At 41.7% G+C, this 19,715-nt stretch overlaps 1 protein-coding gene across 1 annotated transcript; it reads right to left on the bottom strand.

Moving 5' to 3' along the window:
- Nucleotides 1-369: 369 nt before the first annotated feature.
- Nucleotides 370-18,961, bottom strand: HSP90B1 (heat shock protein 90 beta family member 1). The gene is made up of 18 exons (XM_061638876.1): nucleotides 18,727-18,961; nucleotides 17,369-17,468; nucleotides 15,615-15,756; nucleotides 15,417-15,533; nucleotides 13,188-13,519; nucleotides 10,947-11,058; nucleotides 9,800-9,913; nucleotides 9,204-9,320; nucleotides 8,775-8,912; nucleotides 8,619-8,696; nucleotides 8,464-8,529; nucleotides 7,841-8,110; nucleotides 7,415-7,660; nucleotides 7,188-7,324; nucleotides 4,881-4,959; nucleotides 4,483-4,638; nucleotides 3,670-3,774; nucleotides 370-634 (listed from the first exon to the last, which is right to left on the bottom strand). The coding sequence occupies exons 1-18, from the start codon at nucleotides 18,773-18,775 to the stop codon at nucleotides 605-607; spliced, it is 2,388 nt and encodes a 795-aa protein (XP_061494860.1). The 5' UTR covers nucleotides 18,776-18,961; the 3' UTR covers nucleotides 370-604.
- Nucleotides 18,962-19,715: the final 754 nt, after the last annotated feature.

The following is a 19,715-nucleotide window of genomic DNA, read 5'->3' as shown; positions in this document are numbered from 1 at the left end:
TCTGTGTTTTAGATGCAGAAATATTGCAGAGCACCACTGATTGCAATTTCCCTTCCCCTCATTTTAATATTCCCTTTCATACTGTTGAATAGTGTGCCTTTTTCATAAAAAGCTAAAGACAGCATAGTTGGTTCTCCCACCACCTAAGCTGTTACTCACTGAACCCCATGGCTATGTGGCCAACCCAGGTGCCTTCAGACCTTAGTTATAACTAAGGCCAACAGCTATAAAATACTTCCTGTAAAAAAAACCTGTAAGTTTCCCCTTTCCACTTTGTTCCCATTGTTTTTTCTTCAACAGGGATGCTGAACTAGCAGAATGACTTTGCTTACATTCAAGATAAGTAAATAAGCTGTCCCATACAGCAAATGGTGTGAACATTTTAATTTTGTACACATGACAAGATTTTACACCAAGTAGTCAGTTAAATAGTACAAATTTACATTGTGAGGAATGTTTAAAAAATGCAACTTAAAAAAATCTTCTTCTGCCCAGAACCCTAAGCCTCCCCCCGAACATTTTACAGTGAAAAAAAACCAAAAACAAATTTAGTTCACATTCCTGCTTCATCCTAGACACAGAATATTATTTGTGAGAGTGCACTTTACAATTCATCTTTTACATCTGTGGGCTCCTGAAAAAGAGGCAAAGAAAGGATTAAATCAAAACACTTAATGACACAGAATATAAAAGCAGTGGTCTCAGTGCTCTGTTTCTAGACCTGCTACTGAATAGTGAGCCATTTTTATTACTATTTGTTGTCCGTTGGCCATGTTGGCTGGGGCTGATGGGAGGTGGAGTCCAACAACACCTGGAGGGCACCACATTGCTCTAGAACTAACCAAATGGCATTAATATATTGGCTACAACTTTAAATGAGCCAGCTTGCCTCTACACTAGAACTGTTCTACTAACCAGAAATACAAGGTAATATTATTTGGGGGAGAGAAGAAATAAGATGTCCTTTTGAGAAACATGCATTGGAATTCCATTGTTAATGATGTAAACATGAGTGCTTTGAGATAACAGTATATGCCATTGTGGAAGGTCTTGCTTTAACAACAGTTCTTCAAAGTAAGTAACAAGAACTTTGGACCAATGATGACAATATAGCCCCAATTGTTTTTTAAGTTTTCCAGTAATTCCTGTATAGAACTTCTACAGCTAATGTCAACTACTGTTTGACTGTAGTGTTCAGCAAAAAGAAAGATCCAGCAAAATTAAGCTAGATATCCTGAAGTCCAGTATGGCTCCGGTTCCCATATTTGAAGTATGCAGTGACCATAATAATCCTTTTAAAAGGTCAAATGTATTTTAATGAAGTTTATATCCTGCTTTTCCAATTCACCTGAGCTGAGGCAAAATATGATGGCTGAGATAAAAGTTAGGGCTCATCCAAATGGAGCGGGATAATCCATGTTTTCCATATCCGGTTTGTCATCTGACAGTCCTCACTTTGCCTATTTGTTCGCTCTTTCCCGATAAAAAAAAAATGCTTTTTTTGCGCCCGCACACGCAGCGGGAGGACCCATACTACTTCTCGCTTTCCCAGCTCCACCCATAACACTCCCCCTATCAGCCAATTGGTCCGCAAAATATGACGTATGCTCCTCTCCCCTTTGCAACGAAGCACAATATCGTGCACGCGCCTGATTGTAACAGCACAAAAGTTTGAATTTCCTGTGGGTGTAATGGAGTTCCTTGCCGCTCGCCACTCTGGAGCAGGGCCAGCGGGGTGTGTGTGTGTGCTGATATGCCAATAATTCCTGTATTTTTGTGTGGTTGTATTTGCGATATAATGCAAAAACGAATGTATGTGTTTTTGCCTTTATGCATGATAAACATTCTGGAGATACACAGGGCTGGCAAGTCTCAATCAGCAGAGAGAGCAGAAGGCTGCAGGGAAGAATGAAATCCTGGCCTGGAGCCAGGGGTTCCTAGCCAAAGGATGCTGAATGCACTCTGGAGAGGGAGAGGGGGCACCTGGCACCCCTTCCTTCTCCATCGCCTGCTGCCCCTTTTGCTTGGCGCCTTGCCTGGCAGCACACCCTGCCAGCTGCTGCCAGGCTGCCTGAGCTCTCCTCCCCTTTTCCCCACTCTGGCTGGCTTCTCTCTGATCCACCCTTGGGCTTCCAGGGTGTTCTAGCCCACCACTTTGCTCTACAAGCGGCTGGAGCGAAGGGGCAGCAAAAACGATACCCAGCTCTCCTGAGGAGGGGACCAAGGGCTCCAGGAGCTTCATGGGGGATGGGGCACCCCTCCAAGAGCGTTCGCCACCCCCCATCTCCCCCTCCCCCTCCTCCCCAACAGCCAGGCTTGCACTGCAACTGCCTGCTTCCTTCCTTTGCTCCGGCTGATCCACGTTAGGCAGCCGTTCCCACCCCCTTCACCAAGCCGCTGATCAGCTGGGCTGACAGCTGAGCTGTCAGAGTGCCCCACGGCTGATTCGGGAGCCCCCTTCCCTCACTGCTTGCCGCCCAGCTCTCCCTCAGGCTGGCAAGCATAGCTTCAAGGAGCCTGTGGGAAAGAGGCTCCTGCAAGGAAAGGGGTTGCCTGGGAGCCTCCCTGGGGTCTCCCCTCACGTGGGGGTGGCCTGGCATCACTGCCTGCTCTCTCCCCAGCTGGCCCTCACCAGCAGCAACCCCTTCCTCCGCTCTCCTTCCAGAGCCTCCTTAGATGGTTGTGGGTGGACATCTAGCAAACCACTTATATGCCAATAATTCCTGTGGGTTTTTTGGTTGTATCTGCAATATTTCGCAAAACCAGTTGTATGCTTTTCTGCCTTTATGCATATTAACGTTTCTGAAGATACACACAGCTGGCAGTTCCACTTATTTCTCCAGAACAGCTCCCCTCCATTCTCTCTCTCGCTCTGCCTGCCTCTCCCTCCCAGCGTAGGCAGCATCGGCAGTGTCAGGGAAGAGCTACTGAGAGAGGCTTCCCAACCACTTCGGGCAAAACTTGATGCTCCATTGCCTTAACCCCCCTTCTCCCTTTCCTTTCCGTGGCCCTGTACAAAGCACCAGGCTCTCGCTTTTCTCCGCTGTGTGTGCTGTGCATGTCTGTCTGTCTCTGAGTGAGGAGGAAAGAGCAAAGCGAGCTCCCTGCACCAACCAGCCACACTTGAGTGAGACCAGCCAGGAAAAGGGGGGCTTTACCAACAACCACAATCGCCGCCCAGTTCGCATGCTGGCTAAAAATTAATGGCTGTTTCTGGTTCTGCACAGTAGAAGTTGCAGAGCCCCCCCCCCAACACCACCCCATTGCTCTGATTGGTTCAGTTTTCCCAGGCTTTCCCTGGTCATTTTCGAAGATGCACAAAAGTGGAAATACATGATTGGCTGTGAATGAGAGAAGGGGTATGGGGAAATGCCCAAGCACTGCCCACGAAACGCCTCCTGCTCTAAAGTCTGCGGTATTGCATCCTAGCACCTGAAGGTATAGCGGATGATTCCTGGTTTAAAAAAGCAAATCGCATTTTTTGCGGTAATGCCAAAGCGGATTTAACAGCGAGAAAGTCCGCTTTAACAGGTGACGTCGCATGGACCATGGAAAATTAATGAACACACAAAGCGATCATATCGCAGATTATACAGTCGTCTGGATGAGCCCTTAGTCTACAAGACAAGCTAAGTAACTTTCCCCACCATTCTACACAACCGCACTAACCTTTTTCTCTGTTTCCTTGTCTTCAGCATCTTCATCAGCTTCTATTTCCTCTTCTTGTTCAACTTCTTCAGCAGCCTCTTCTGGTTCTTCAGGCTCTTCTTCCACCTTCCAGGAATAGTTTTATTTAGCAATACAGAATACTTCCATACCCATATGCCTCTATCAATTTGAGTATGGGGGGTTAGAGACACTGGACAGTGTACGATTGGTAATCAAGATTTACACCAACACATTTGCAGTATCAGTTGATTGGCAGGTGGACAGGACCCACTCCTGTCAAAATGGTCCACTAAGGGTTGAAGTCCCCAGGATCTGGCCTGCCAGCCAGGTCCAATTCCCTACTCATGCCTTATACCTTAAGATGACTTCCAGGAGCCCAGGCCACATGCACCTACGATTTGTTCAAGCCCCACTCATCATCCCTCTAGTTTAATTTGCACCAAACTGGGTCTACACTGAAGGAACTACACCACAGAAGCACCTCTTGAGTAAGTCTGAGGGAAAATGAACAGAATAGGAATGACAACTTGCAGCTGGTTTACAACAGTTTTTCCTATTCTTATGTACTAGCCTTGATTATAAAAATCCAAGTGGTTGAACAGCTAGATATTTTGTTTTCTGTTCTGCTTTTAATTAAAAACTGATTATAGCACTGTGTGTAGTATTTTACCAGGTTAGCATTTAACCAGATTAACATGTGTTCTAATGATTCTGTAAAGTACCAAGTATTGTGCTTTTAGAACAAAGAGCTAATTAAACTAACATGAGGGGTTATTCCACCACCACAACACTTGCTTTGACATGTTGACTAACCTTTTCTTCTGGGTCAATGTTCAGGCTCAGACGAAGCATTCTTTCTATTCTTTCTCCATATTCCTTTGTATCTGGTAGCAGATACCCTGATCTTACAGTAGCGGTCTCAAATAAAACCACAGCAAGGTCAGCAACTGTTTGATCCTCTTCATTTTCCTGATTAAGGAGGAGCCAAGAATTAATACAGCAAAATGAACTTTTGTTGTAGCTATGAGTTTCCTGGTTTCCACCAGACTGGTATACATGTAGCCAAATAGGGTGTAGTGTGAGTTATCCAGCATTTGGCATTGTGTTACAAAGAGGAGCAAAGTTTCTGTAATATAATTTTGAAGTTAGAATTCAAGAAGATCCATTAAGACCCAACTAAGACAGATTACCAGTATCCTGAACTTTCTTACCTGAACGCGTCTAAGCATGTCTTTTATGAGAGGATGTCTAGGGTTGATTTCAAATGTCTTCTTTTGGCTGGCATAATAACTATGAAGAAAAAAATATTTTAGAGTAATTACACTCCATTGTCATGTTACACTATTTTGGCATGGGACTTTCAAAAAGAAACTTGCTAAGCAATTATGATACTTATGCATTACTGTACTAGAGGAGAATCAGCGAGTTATCTGTTTATTCTAGGCAAAGAAAATTGCTATCTGGAGTAGGACAAAGTGTTGTGCAGTGCGATCCTATGTGTATTTACTCAGAAGCAAGTCTCACTATGTTCAGTGAGGTTTACTCACAGGTAAGTGCCTAGGACTACAGCCCAAGTGTAAGAAACTGCCATTTAATGTTGCTGCATCAGTACCAAACTCACATCAGAAAACTGGTTTTAGAGCCTTTACATTAAGAGATTAACATGAGAAGATTCCAAAGGCATTTTTGAAATATTCCACTGCTTATATTTACTAACTGAACCCCAAATTTGGTTACATCTTTTGCCCACTGCATCTGGATTGATACTATTCAAGGATTAACAATAATGTATGCAGAGAAGGAGCTGACGTATGTACAAGTACTGCAATGACACATCTGAGAAGTGGGAATGCTTTGGTACCTTACGTGGATGGCTTTGGTATAGCATGAGCATTTCTATATAAAGAAAAATGTGAGCCCTGAATCACTCATACTGCAGTTTGCAGCCCAACAGACAGGTGGCACTGCAAACTATAGCACAGCAGTAGAGGAGGGAAGCAGCAGGGAGCAGCTCAGGCAAGCCATGGAGAAACATTCCTGATAGGCCAGTCTAAAAGGGGAGGATGGAAAGCCTGGGAGGGTGCCTTAACCAGCTCCAAAGCAGAGGGGGAAAGTGTGTGTGTGTGGAGGCTTAGCCAGGTCTAACCCCCCCCCCAGTAACTCATTAGACCAGCAGTGGGGAACTTTTTTTTGCTCCCACCCTGTGAGCTAACGTTAGGTGTCAGTCATGTAACATTACAATTATGTAATTGACATTGGGGCTGCCCTGCTCAGTTTTTAAAGTTGGTCCACAGGGTGGGAACAAAAAAGGTTCTTCACCCCTGGTTTAATGGAGTTCTTTGGGGGGTGTTGCTGAGGTCTAAGGGTAGAGGGGTTAGTGAGGGGTTGGGGTGGGGTTTTAGGCAGGGTTGACAAGCAATGCGAGCAGGAGCAGAGCCCCTAGTGTAATCAAAAGCTTCCACTATTATCCCCAATGTAGATTTAGATGACTTTATATGGATTGGCTAGCCCTTAGATCTTCAATAAGACAGGATTAAAATGGATTGCAACTAAAACTTTCCCCTATTTAATCAAGTCAGCACCTGCAATTAATTCTTCCTTTCAAGCTCTGCCCCCCCCCATATACTTTGGAAAAATGAAGATCAGCATGAGCTTCAATTTTCTTTTCATACATCGTAGTGTGGATCAACTTCCAATATGGACAATTGAGAACTGTTTTAGTTACTTGTATACAGCCTTTCTCAGGATCAAAGCAATTATCTTGGGTATAGAAACAAGTTGTCAGCTTAACTCAATAGCATTCAGCAGCCATCACACTCACTTTATCAGATCATCCTCCAAAAAACTACTTAGTAAATGTCTTACAGCAACTTTGGAAGCATGCAAGGTGGTGCCATTCCTGACCTTTTGGACAATCATTCCAGAGTCTTGGGAACAAGCAGTAACAACCCAGCTCCTAGCTATTCATTATTTTCTCACATAATGTAACTACAGTAAACTGCGCTCAATAAAAAAAGTTCTTAACTAGCATAGAGGTTCAATACAGGGAGAGGTGGTATCCAAGGCTGTAAGCCTGCACACAATTAACCCCACCTGGGAGTAAGTCCCATTAAACTCAACATGTCTGAGTAGAAATGAATAGGTTTACACTGGAAGACATGTTGGCCCTAGACTAAGCATAACAGATTGAATGCCATGGATTCTATTTGAATTCTGAATTAATGTCCTCCGTTTTGAGACTATTTTATGGAATAGTTTCCACTTGCTATGCTGAGATTTCCCTTTCAACTGTCAAATTATCTGAGATCTGACCTCCAAGATCTAAGGCACCTGCTAGAAGCTAGGGCCAGTGCAAGACAGCTTTACGATGCAGACAACGCATAGCCAGATAAGATACCCTAGAAGTTCTAGAGATGGAAGTATGTTATCCAGACCACTAGCAGGTACAGAATTGATTAGAATATGTAGGTCAGACACAGTGACTACAAAGCACTTAAGAAAAGTATCTGAATACTTACTTTGTTGAGATGTCTTTGCCAGTCTGGTAAGCCTGAGCCTTCATAATTCTTTCCATGTTGCCAGACCATCCATACTGACTAGCCACAAGAGCACATGGGGACTCAGTTAGTCGCTGGGACAACACTGCTTTTTCAATCTACAACAGAAATACTATTGTGAGCTCAAACACAGCACCGAAATGCATCACTGAAACAGCATAATGAACATCATCACTACAGGTACATACCTTATCCTTCAGAGCTTTCTCTTTCATCCAAGTTAGAAGGGGTTCATATTCTTTTTCTAAAGCTTCACGGGCTTCTTTTGACTTTTCACTTTCATCAAACTTTACTCCTTCCTTTGCTATATTCTGGAACCTTTTGTTATCAAACTCTGGAAGAGCCTGAATACAATATTCATCTACAGGCTCAGTTAGATATATTACTTCATAACCCTTCTTCAAAAGCCGTTCTACAAATGGTGAAGATTCAGCCTACAAAGCAAATATACGAAACCTGAGTACAACACACATGCTCCCCAATGCTGTAAGGGAGGTAATTTTCATTACTAGCCACACATTTATGCAGCCTGAATAAGGCATTAAATTTACCAGTATCCCTCTGCAATGAAAAGTAACAATTACAGCAGGATTCACCGACTGATTTTTTTTTACCTCTTTTCTGCTTGATCCAGCCATAAAATAGATTTTATCTTGTTTCTCCTTCATTCTTTCTACATATTGGTCTAGACTAGTAAGGTTGCTCTCATGGTGAGAAGATTGGAAACGAAGCAATTTTGCTAGTCGAGTACGATTTGAATGATCCTCAATAACTCCAAGTTTCATATTTGTGCCAAATTCTTTCCAGAATGTTTCATTGTATTTTTCTTCGGCAATCTTTTTAACCATATCAAGTGTTTTGCGGACAAGTTTCTTCCTGATAACCTAAAAATGATGCAAACAAGGACAATTGCATTAGACAACTTTCAGAGTTGGAGAACTGTTAGATTTACTACAAATTATTAGCTCAAGATGCATCACAATTGTATGTTCCTATGCAAGTTCTCTTATTAAAATCAACCTCAACCTGTTCTTTCATGACAGACTCATCTGTATGTGGAGAATGGCTTCACCTTTCAATAAAAAGAGAAAACTTTAGCCTTGCCTTTACACAAAAATGAGATCCTCACAATCCCAGCTATTTTTTTTTTAGGTATTGTCAGTTCTACAACCCATGCTATAAAACCACATCCCTAGAAAGCCCTAGTTATATTGAGCCCAACTAGTAAATGACACACCTTTAGAAGTTTGTGCTGCTGGAGAGTCTCACGAGATACATTTAGAGGAAGATCATCTGAATCTACCTGCAGTTAAAAATAACATTTTAGAGAGGCTAAAGCAGAAAAACTGGAAATGTAAGTGGTCATTGCACATTGTTCCTGAAGATACTTACAACACCCTTAACAAAGTTAAGATACTTGGGCATCATGTCATGGAAGTCATCTGTGATGAATACTCTCCGGACATACAGCTGCAAGACAACAAAGCTGTTAATAACTGTTTCTGCAACTGTCCTGGCTTCTACAGAAGGAGTTTACATCATTTTTACCTTTATAAAGTCACTCTTTTTGGATCCATATTCATCAAATAAGCCACGTGGAGCAGTGGTGGGAACAAACAAGATGGACTTGAATGTCACCTCTCCCTCAGCAGTGAAGTGGATGTAAGTCATAGGATCATCAGGCTCCTGCAGAAGGAGTATATGGTGTTAGTGCTTCTCTCATTCAAGCAAGGACCTAGTTTCTTCAAATGCACTGCATATAGGCAGCAAGTTGAGTCCACAGCATACCAACTACCGGAAAAAGGTTTCCAGATCAGAGGCATACCTTGCTAAAGCCTACGCACGTGCCCTGAAGATCAGTTCTACAGATTTCAGCTGCTCACCTTATCTTGTGCCCACAACCCCATTAAGCCATCAATTTTGATGGTTAATACTGCAGTTAATAATTCTAATCCCAAAATGCTAGAGCAAGCTCACCTTAGAAAATGATTTGTAGAAAGCTTTGTATTCATCTTCTTCCACTTCTTTAGATGGTCTCTGCCAAATTGGCTTGATATCATTCATAAGCTCCCAGTCCCAGACAGTTTTTTCAACCTGTAAAATATTTCCAGCATTAGTCACAGAACACATGTCAGGTTTTTATACATTTAGCTTACATTATTAAGCAAGTATAACAGTAGCAGCTTTCTATACATATCAATGTAACCCCACTCTAACTGGCAAGCTACTAAACTACGCACCACACAAGCCCAATAGCTGCTTATTCTGTCATGATAGTAATCTAGGAAGTGACAATGAAACAAGGATGGGTACTGATACTGTTAACAGAATACCATCAGTAGCAGGTACATTTATAAAAATATTTGTATATCACAATTCCATAAAAATACAAAGGCTGTTTATGACAATTAAAAAATGAAAACCACATAAAACTTAAAACAGATAAATTAAAAATTGATAGGAATACAATTTTAATTTTTCTAAATTACCCTCCAGCCAATGGATTCTAGAAAATAGATTATCTGGATATATGGAACCACACACACACAAAAAGAAAAATGAAGAAATATTACCTTTTTAGTTTTTGGTTTTTTGTCCTCTTCCTCCTCCTCCACTGCAGCTTCATCATCGGGCTCATCTTTGTCTTTCATATCTTCTTCCTCAAGAGGTTCTTCTACAGTTTCAGTCTGCAGAAACATTCAAAGTTCCATTCACTTATTTTGTCAGGAGAATTTAATTAAATATGCGGATCTCTGCTAAGGGGACGATCTTAAGCATTGACAAGTTAATGAGTTGGAGCGAGTCTGAACCTGTCTTGCTGTATTTCGCAAGTATGGCTGCAAGCATTCTACAATATCTACCAAAAGCACCACATGCCAGCTCAGTCAGGAGTGGCGCGCATAAATGGAAAAGCAAAAGCTGGCTCCAACAAATACTGGTGAGTAAGCACTACCCAATGACCATCATGGAAATTATTTTACTGCACCAATCTGTTGGCCAGCAGGAATTTTACCTGGATTGGGACCCGTGGGAGCACCCCAAACATGAGCAGAATGTCCTGTAAAGTCCCCCCTGCCTCCTCCACTGCCACACTGCTGGAACACCCTGTTTTCAGGCCTTCTGTCTGCCAGGCTGGCTATTCCCGGAGGACCCAGCAGGGTCACAGCAGTGTTGTGGTACTGCCAGGATGAGGGGCTTCTGCCGGCAGAGTTCAGTGGCACTGGGAACCTGTCAGCTCAGCCAGGGGTCTGCAATTCCCCTCAGCCCAGCAAAAATACAAGTTGGATTGCACCCCATGTCAATTGTCTAGCAACCACAATATTGAACGTGAACAGCATTTCACCTTTTTGAGTCTCCAGGGAATTAGATATCCTTAACAGATTAGGATTAATAAGCATTTTACACATTGCAGTGTAAAAAGTGATCCAAGAAGAATCCCTGTGTGAACTTGACTCTGCCTACTGGGTATGTGAACAAGTTTCAGTCTTGCTTACAAAGCCGACTGACTCAGAAAGAGATACTCTACAAGTTGCTTTGTAGTCACATTTGCTGAAGTGGGGATCTATCTTTTAAGATAACTTGTCTGGGTAGTTTGTTTCTGTTCTTTACCACTGATAACAGCAGCACCTAAAGCTTTGTTTCTGCAAGCAGACTTTCAGCTTTAATACACTCAACTTGTGTAAAATGTTAAAAATGTAATTTGTATGAAGCAATGATTACCTTGCTACTCCACACGTATATAGGGAAATTTATGAACTGTGAGTATTTCCTGACCAAGTTTTTAACGGTATCCAGCTCAAGATAGTCTGAAGCTTCTTCTTTCAGAACAAGACTGAGAAATAGAAAAAAAAAACATTGTTACGCTTAAGTCAAAGCACCAATTTGTATTATTTTTGTTTTCACATGAAAATCAGAACTATTGTTTTATACTTATAAGCTTCTGGACCAAGTAAGCTGAACTGAAACACCAATAAAAATATTACAAAGCTGTTCATTTTATTATGTAAGATCCAACTGGTAAGTACCACCACCAAGTTGGCAGCTCAGTCTGGATATGGCCAATAGATAGTTCTGACATTTCAAATACTGTACATTCTTTTCAAAAGCAAGTTTGCCAACTTTGAGTACTTCTAGCCTCTCTAGCAGTAATTTGCTATAAATACAATTACACTAGAACATGTTAATCATTTTCTAGGAGTAATAGGGTTCTAGGAGTTTCATTGCTAGAGAAGCCCAGCAGCTTTAAAAATCTGATCACTTACCTATCTTTCATAAGGCTGTTCTGATATTTTGGCAGAATTAAATTTTCAGCCATTTGAGCCATGGGCAGGTGGGAAGTCATCCCAAAAGTATGAGGGAAGAATTTAACGATATGGCGATTTTATGCACTTACCTTAAATATTAAAGTTATGAGATGGTTGTAAACTTTAAGGTAAGCTCCAACCCTTTGCTCTCAGTAACAATTTAAAATAAATTATTTCCTTCCCTGTGAAAGAGGCAGAAAGTTGACAGACAGCAGGGGGCTGAGGAGGGCAGAGGAAGGAGAGAATGTCCTGAAATTGGCAAGTGGTGAAAGGGAGAGCAATTTTCTCCCCCTGAAATTCTCCCTTCCATATCACAAATTGCAACTGTGGGTTTCTGTTGGGAGGTTTTTCTCACCAAGCTGCATAAGGAACAAATTATTTATTAAACAGCCCATGCAGGAACTTGCAGAAAGCTGGTTGTCATTTATCCCAGTCTCTCTATTGTGCAGGGATTAATATTAGATTAAGCATGCACTACAGAGGCTTTTAAGTATAGTTGTTTAAAAATACACTGGTGTCCAAAACGAAAACTATTGCCCTGCCATACTAACCAGAATGAAACCTGAAGTAAATATAAAACCAGACTCTGTCATAATGTTTAGATAGATCCACAGTACAGAGGTTTTATCAAGAGTTCTCATCAGCAAAACATGTAGCTCCGTTTAAAGATTTAATTTTAATATGACGACATCTTAGATGAAATATAAACTGATCCAAGTTACTTTCTAGGCAATTCTAATGACTTAATGGTTTTAATAATGAAGACATTCAGACAATATAGCACAATCCCTGGTGCTTTCATCTACCTCTCCCCCAAGAAGTTCCAACACCGGTTACAGAAGCTGGGCATCCAACCCAAGAGCCAATTGTTATCTGCTATCACATACGATGATTGATTAAAATCAAGTTTTTCACTTGTACTTTATATCCAACAACCAAATCATGTTATTTTACAACTAAAATTTGTTTTATCTTCCCTGTACAAGGGAATGCTTATGACTTCTTAGGTAACATGTTCTAATGAAGTTACAGAATACACATCTTAATTCATAAACTTGCTGGCTATCTGCATTAATCAAATTAATATTAACCAACTTATTCTTTTAAGAAACTTGCATTTTTAAAAATAATTTTATCCACCCGCTGTCACAACTACATTTATTTCAAAAGCTCATCTACTAAGAATTAATCTCGACTCTCCAGTTACAAGCACCTTCTGCAGCTCTGTACAAATAAGAGCTTGTTCTGCAGATACTATAGCATACAATAGTTGGAAAGCACTTTGTCCTACTTGCAGTAAAAGCCACTTCCTACAGAGCTACAACAGCACACAGTTCTGCAACTTATTAGCAAATATTAGAAAGTATTCATCATCAGATGTCCTTGTGTTTCACAACATAAAACTGTGACACTTGGGAACTAAATTCTTTGGATCCAGCCACAGAGATCACACCAGTGAAGGGACATAAGCCCTTATCTTAGGCATTGAAGCAGAGAACCCCTGGGTAGGGACATTTGTGCCTTATGCTCCAGGCTTTATCTTTGAGAATCTGTGGTCAGGTCTAAAATTATGCACAGTGTGCAACAGAAGACAAACATCTATACCTGCTTACATTCACGAGTAAGGCATCTGCCTCAAGAACATTTGAATACTTACGTTATAGTAGTGCCTCGTCCCAAGGTGTTTCCTCGAGGATCATCAATTACAGAGAACTCATTTGAGTCAGATTCCCAGATGTGTTGAGTGTCATTGTTATGCTTTGATGTGACAATAACCCTGTCTGCCACAAGGAAGGCTGAGTAGAACCCAACACCAAATTGACCAATCAACTCAGAAGTTGACTGGTTCTCTTCCTGCATCTCAGTGATCTTACTTAGAAATTCACTTGTGCCAGACTTGGCAATAGTACCCAAGTTCTTTATTAGCTCTTCTTTAGTCATGCCAATGCCAGTGTCTGTAACATGAAGCATATTCTTCTCTTTATCACACTGCAAAAGACAAGAACTAGTTTGAGTGATGTATCAATTCATTCAACACATACATCAGTATGTGCATGACTTTGTAAGTCATTCCATTGCAAGACTGTATTCCCTCTCTATATTCTATTTCCTACAGTCTCTTCCTTAACATGCAGTAAAAACATGTCACTTTCTAATAAATGGATGAAGAAACTCTTAAAATGGTTAGAGAAGGAAAGCAAAAGGAGATAGAAACACAGTCAGAACCCTAAATGCAACTATACAACGACCAGTACGTAGGGACAAAGGAAACTATTAGAATAGTTATTGTATAGAAATAGAAAAGGACAACAAAATGGGAACAAGAGCCCTATTCCAAAAGATTAGAGAAATGAAAGGGAAATTTAAACCATGAGTAGGGATGTTGAATAATCAACAGGGGAACACACTGACTGACCAAGATGAAATAAAAGGGAGATGGAAGCAATACACTGAAGAACTCTATAAAAGAGATGCAAGGATGACAGATTCACTCAGAGAAACGATATGATGAAGAACCAGAAATTTTAGAATGAGAGGTGAATTATACGTTGGATAATGGAATGGAGCAAGGAATTTCAGAAGAAAATCACCCTGTACTTTATAGACTACAGTAGATCATGAAAAACTGTGGAATGCTTTAAAAGAAATGGGGGTGCCACAGGGCCTGATTGTCCTGATGCACAACCTATACTCTGGACAAGAGGCTACTGTAAGGACAGAATATGGAAAAAACTATTGGTTCCCCATCGGAAAGGGTGTGAGACGGGTGTATTTTATCACCCTATTTTTTAAATCTGTACACAGAACATATCATATGGAAAGCGGGATTGGACCAAGATGAAGGAGGTATGAAAATTGGAGGGAGAAACATTAATAATTTAAGATATGCAGACAATACCATACTCTTAGCAGAAACCAGCAATGATTTGAAACGAACGCTGATGAAAGTTCAAGAGGAAAGCACAAAAGCAGGACTACAACTGAACGTCAAAAAGACAAAAGTAATGACAAGAGAAGAGTTATGGAACTTTAAAGTTGACAATGAGGACATTGAACTTGTCAAGGATTATCAATACCTCGGCACAGACGTTAACTGAAATGGAGACAATAGTCAAGAAAACAGAAGGCTAGGACTGGGGAGGGCAGCTATGAGAGAACTAGAAAAAGTCCTCAAATGCAAAGATGTATCACTGAACACCAAAGTCAGGATCATTCAGACCATGGTATTCCCGATCTCTATGTATGGATGTGAAAGTTGGACAGTGAAAAAGGCAGATAAGAGAAAAATCAACTCATTTGAAATGTGGTGTTGGAGGAGAGCTTTGCGCATACCATGGACTGCAAAAAAGACAAATAATTGGGTATTAGAACAAATTAAACCAGAACTGTCACTAGAAGCTAAAATGATGAAACTGAGGTGATCGTACTTTGGACACATCATGAGAAGACATGATTCACCAGAAAAGACAATAATGCTGGGAAAAACAGAAGCAAGTAGAAAAAGAGGAAGACCAAACAAGAGATGGATTGATTCGATAAAGGAAGTCACAGACCTGAACTTACAAGAACTGAACAGGGTGGTTCATGACAGATGCTCTTGGAGGTCGCTGATTCATAGGGTCGCCATAAATCGTAATTGACTTGAAGGCACATAATAACAACAAGGGAATCTGTGGCCCACCAGATGTTACTGGACTGTAACTTTCATCAACCTTGACCACTGGCCATGCTGGCTGGGTCTCATGGGAGTTGGAATCCAACAATATTTTGGAGGGCCACAGGAATGTCTTTGCACAAATTAGCTTAAAAATTATTTTTAACATTAAAAAATAAAAGAGACACTGTACTCCCAAATTGCAGCACAAAAAACAAACTGGCATCTTACCTTGATTTTTACTGTTAGTTCTTCATTATCAGAAAGAGCATTTTCATCAGTTAGTGATATCAGCCGTATTTTATCTAGAGCATCAGATGCATTTGAAATTAATTCCCTCAAGAAAATCTGGAATGACATTTTAAAAAGTCAGACACATGTGCATATATATTTTTGTATCAACTGTCTCATAATGTTTATAAAGCTTACCTCTTTATTTTTGTAAAGAGAGTTGATAATAAGCTTCATCATTCTGTTTACTTCAGCCTGGAATGCAAACTTTTCTGACTTCTCTCTAATTTGTTTTATCTGGGATGCATTTAAGCCATCCAACTGAATAGACTCTTCTTCCCTGTAGACAGAAATGCCAGATTGTCCATTAAGCCTTTATTTTTAAGGAGTACAAGTAAATTAAGATTTTGTTTTGTAAGCATGGATAAATGTCCCCAAATACCCAGCCCCAAAATCCAAGTCTGAGGCAACAACGCAACTCCCGCTCCCCAAACGTGGAACTTGTCTGCTCTGGGCTGGAATGCTGGCCTCTGTTATAAGCAAATTTCACATCCCAGATTTATACAATTAGACATTAAGATATTCCTCCTTTTCCGTGATTTCTAGCATCTTGGACAATATATGTGCCAAATTTCCACTTGTTTTGAGAGAGAAAGACACTTCAGGCAAGTGTCACATTTTCTGGAAGTCGAGGCATCTTGGATTACAAGTATATCAAGTTTCAGGGCTCTAAATCACAGTTACTCTAGCAATTTTGGTACTTCAATTAGTGAGTGATATCAGATCATATTTGTGAACACAATTCCAGGATGGATGGAGGTTTCATCAAGATAGTTGAGCGTAACAGAACAGAGCTCTTAACATGTCATGTTCTATAAATGGCATGTTAGAAGTAAAACTGCAAGAATCAGCAATCAATGAGAAAGAAAAGCCCCACAGCAAAGCCTATCGCCTTCCTTATCAGCAATTGATTCTAGGAGCTAAACCTTCCTAGTATCTTGCTGCTGGATCAAGACAGGACTGACTGCGATCTAAGAAATAAGCTATAGGGAGATACAGAGCAAGTTCCAATGTAGTGCAAGCAGGTATCTGCTAGTGCAACAGGGCTCATCTGTCCTGCCCTCCTCCCTCAAGCCCCAGAGCAGATTTAGGGGAGGTGATTGCACAGGTGCAACCAGAAGTTCCACTGCACTAGTAGAATTTCTTTTGCGAAAGTAGTAGGCAATAGCTGAATCTCACCCAGGTTCCTCACATGATAATTTGGTCTCCCAGCATAAAGCCAAGCTGCTCTTTAACAGCCAACGCTCCCTGTAGCTGTGCATGTGCCAAATACTACAGAAGGAGCACTTGACATACTTATCCCACACACACAAATTATAGTTTCAATTCTAGTTGTTGCCCATTATCCAAGGATTTCTCATTGCTGCTTGATTTCTCATCTTCATGACATCTCTTGGTTGCAATGACCCAGAACAGTGACACATGCTTCATATGATTGCAGTTATCATCTCAAGCAGGTCATTCAATATTAATAAGCCCACAACATCCTATAAATGCTAGCCCTCTTTTGGAAAAGTAAACATGCTTATTACTCTAAGCTTCAGTTTAACAATAGTGTATTTAACACAGCACTAGTATTTCCAAGTAGATTATGACTAGAACTCTTTATACAAGTTATTTTCTTGTGTTTGACACAAGTTACTATTCACATAAGACTTTTTCCAGCTCCACGAAAAGGTGGCAAACATTCTACAGAAAGAAAGATATCACAAAGCCACAAATATGTCACATATGACCCAATACAGTTAAGTATTTTGAAACAAGATGTTAAATTTACACTCCAACCCTAACTACCACTATTTGGAGGTATACTTCAGTTAAAGCAAATTAGGAGGCATGCATGCAAAGAATCAATTTTAAATTAAGGTTTACATGGATTTCTAAAAACAAACCTCTGAACAACTTCATCATCTGTTCGCGATCCTTCCCTGCTTTTACCAAGGTCATCTTCCACAGTGCCATCCACATCAACCTCATCAGCATGGGCTGAAGCTACAAAACAATTAATTTGGACAGGTTAGTACCAAAGCAGTCACTCAAAGCAAACCTGCTGGTCCCTGTACACATGCAACATAGGGAACAGATAACATTTTATGATCGAGTAGGAAGTGGGGCTCAACAAATCCCCCTTCATATTATACAGACTTGCATTGCTCCAGTCAGGAGCAGGGAGCCTACAGTTTGTATCTGTGGAACCATCTGGGTGGTATCACTCCCACTTACACCTGAAGTGTATACAGGGTAAGTATATAGGTATATAGGGAGAGAAAACTGTTTTGCATGAAAGCAAAGCTGATGAAGCAAGGTTTCAAGCCACACCCCATGAGAACAGATTGGCCAAAAGAGCCAACTGAATAGGCCAATACCATGGACCAGCTAGAAAGATCTATGTCAGATTTCAGAGAGATGGTAAAGACAGGGTACAGCAGAAACAGGCAGCAAGTGGTGGCCCCAAGAGAGGATGGTGAAATCATCTCTTTGCTCAGTTAGCGTGTTACTACAGGACTAACATGTGCTGCGAAGTGTCAAACATGGCTGGTATTCCCCAGCCAATACCATCCAAGGTCCAAAGTCAGCACTATATATTAGAAACGCAAGTTACAGTACCATTTTTGCTTAATCTCCATCCGTGGTGATAAATGGTAACCCTCCTCAAATATTTCCTGCTGGGCCAGATTTTGAAGGACTCTTAATGAACTGGGCTTTCCTAAACTTCGCATAACTCCAGAAGACTTCACCTCCCCCCACACATTGAAGACTCATTTCAAGCGCCCCCCCCAAAATAGTCCCTTTGATTTAGAGAGAGCTTATCGATAACGTCTGTTACAACGCCCCCCACAGACTCTCGCCCACACCCCACATGCAATACTTTGGCACACGTTATTTCTTGAGAAGCAAGAGTTCAATGGGACTCCCCCATCAAAAGCCTTACGGCAATCATGAAAAGTGCAACGCTCAGCATAGTTTACTCAGAAAGTAAGCCTCACCGAGACAGACAAAGCAGGCACTCTGGACTGCTGCCTTACAGCTAATTTCTCTGCCCCCCTCCCCCCGCCCATTCAGTCCCTTCCTCCTCCTCACGGAAAAAGGAGGAAACGAGAACCACCCTCATAAAAACTTTAAAGCCGAGTGAGGAATTGTCCTGAGGTAATTTATTCGCACGGCAAAGCAGTTGAGGGAGCTCCCCTCCCGCCCAACGGTCCCGCTTGCCCACCCACGGAACCTTCCAGAACCCCCCCTCCCCGCTCACCGGCCAAGAGGAGGACACAGAAGAGGCCGAGTCCCCAAAGCGGCTTCATCGCAATGGTGCCAGAAGGGGATTGACAGGAGAACTACCCTGAACAGCACACCTGCCTTCCACGCGCTCTGCAATGCAAGTGATTGGACCCGTCGACAAAAATTAAAAACCCTCCCCTCTCCAAAAGGCTTCTCTTTACTCACGCTCCTCAATGGCTAAAACGACTAATCGACGCCAGCCCGCCCCCCTCTTCTCAAGCTTATCACTAGCAAACGCCGGGGGTGGGGGAAAGGGGCCCATCGGTCTCGCCAATTGGAGCGCACCACGCCAAACACAGAGCCAGTAGGAAGGCTGGAGGGGAGGGGCGGAGTTCTCTCCCTGCCAATCGCTGCCTTCCAGGTGAGTTTTCCCCGCGCCGGAGCGTGGCTGGGTGCGATTGGTTGTTGCTATGTTGAGAGGCCAATCAGTGTCAAGGGCGGGAGTAGTAGGTCTTAGTTACACTCCTTTTTTCAAACTACGGGTTTTTTAAAGGAAAAAATTAAGTTGCCGTTAGTCTGTCTCTGAATGTATCTCTGACAGGTAAGCACGAGATTCGAAGTACTTTTTATTAATCTAAGGATATATTCACACGTTTTAGAGGCCCAATAGTGTACTTCCGGGTCAGTAAAGGCTAAATTACTCGTAACTATGACAACCGTTACTTCCGCTTTTGTACGGATCTTGTCAAACAGATGTAACTACTTTCTAGGGAGCGGTGTTAACACGAAGTTTGTTCTTAAACACAAGTTTTCCTCTTCTCTTGGTCCAGATACGCGTTTGTCGACTTAAGAAGTCCAAATGTTAAAAGAGTTTAAAATGAAGACTGCAAAGATGCTCCCATCATGCAATGCTCCACAGGGTGCGGGTGCTCGCCGAATATTTGCGTTCTCTGTTGACGTCCCTGCTGCTTTGCATGCTAGGAACCGCCCCCTTATATTGGACGAAGGGAGTTGTAGTCCCTG

This window comes from Rhineura floridana, chromosome 8, assembly GCF_030035675.1.
Source record: "Rhineura floridana isolate rRhiFlo1 chromosome 8, rRhiFlo1.hap2, whole genome shotgun sequence".
Lineage (NCBI taxonomy): Eukaryota > Metazoa > Chordata > Lepidosauria > Squamata > Rhineuridae > Rhineura > Rhineura floridana.
The sequence above is the reverse complement of the archived record's forward strand: the minus strand, read 5'-3'. Positions and strand labels throughout refer to the sequence as shown.

Coding starts and splice junctions, on each gene's coding strand:
- HSP90B1 (XM_061638876.1), bottom strand. CDS start 18,775: ATGAAGCCGCTTTGGGGACTCGGCCTCTTCTGTGTCCTCCTCTTGGCC. Junction 8,913..9,203: donor TCTACAAATCATTTTCTAAG/GTGAGCTTGCTC, acceptor CTCCTTCTGCAG/GAGCCTGATGATCCTATGAC. Junction 8,697..8,774: donor AAAAGAGTGACTTTATAAAG/GTAAAAATGATG, acceptor GTTGTCTTGCAG/CTGTATGTCCGGAGAGTATT.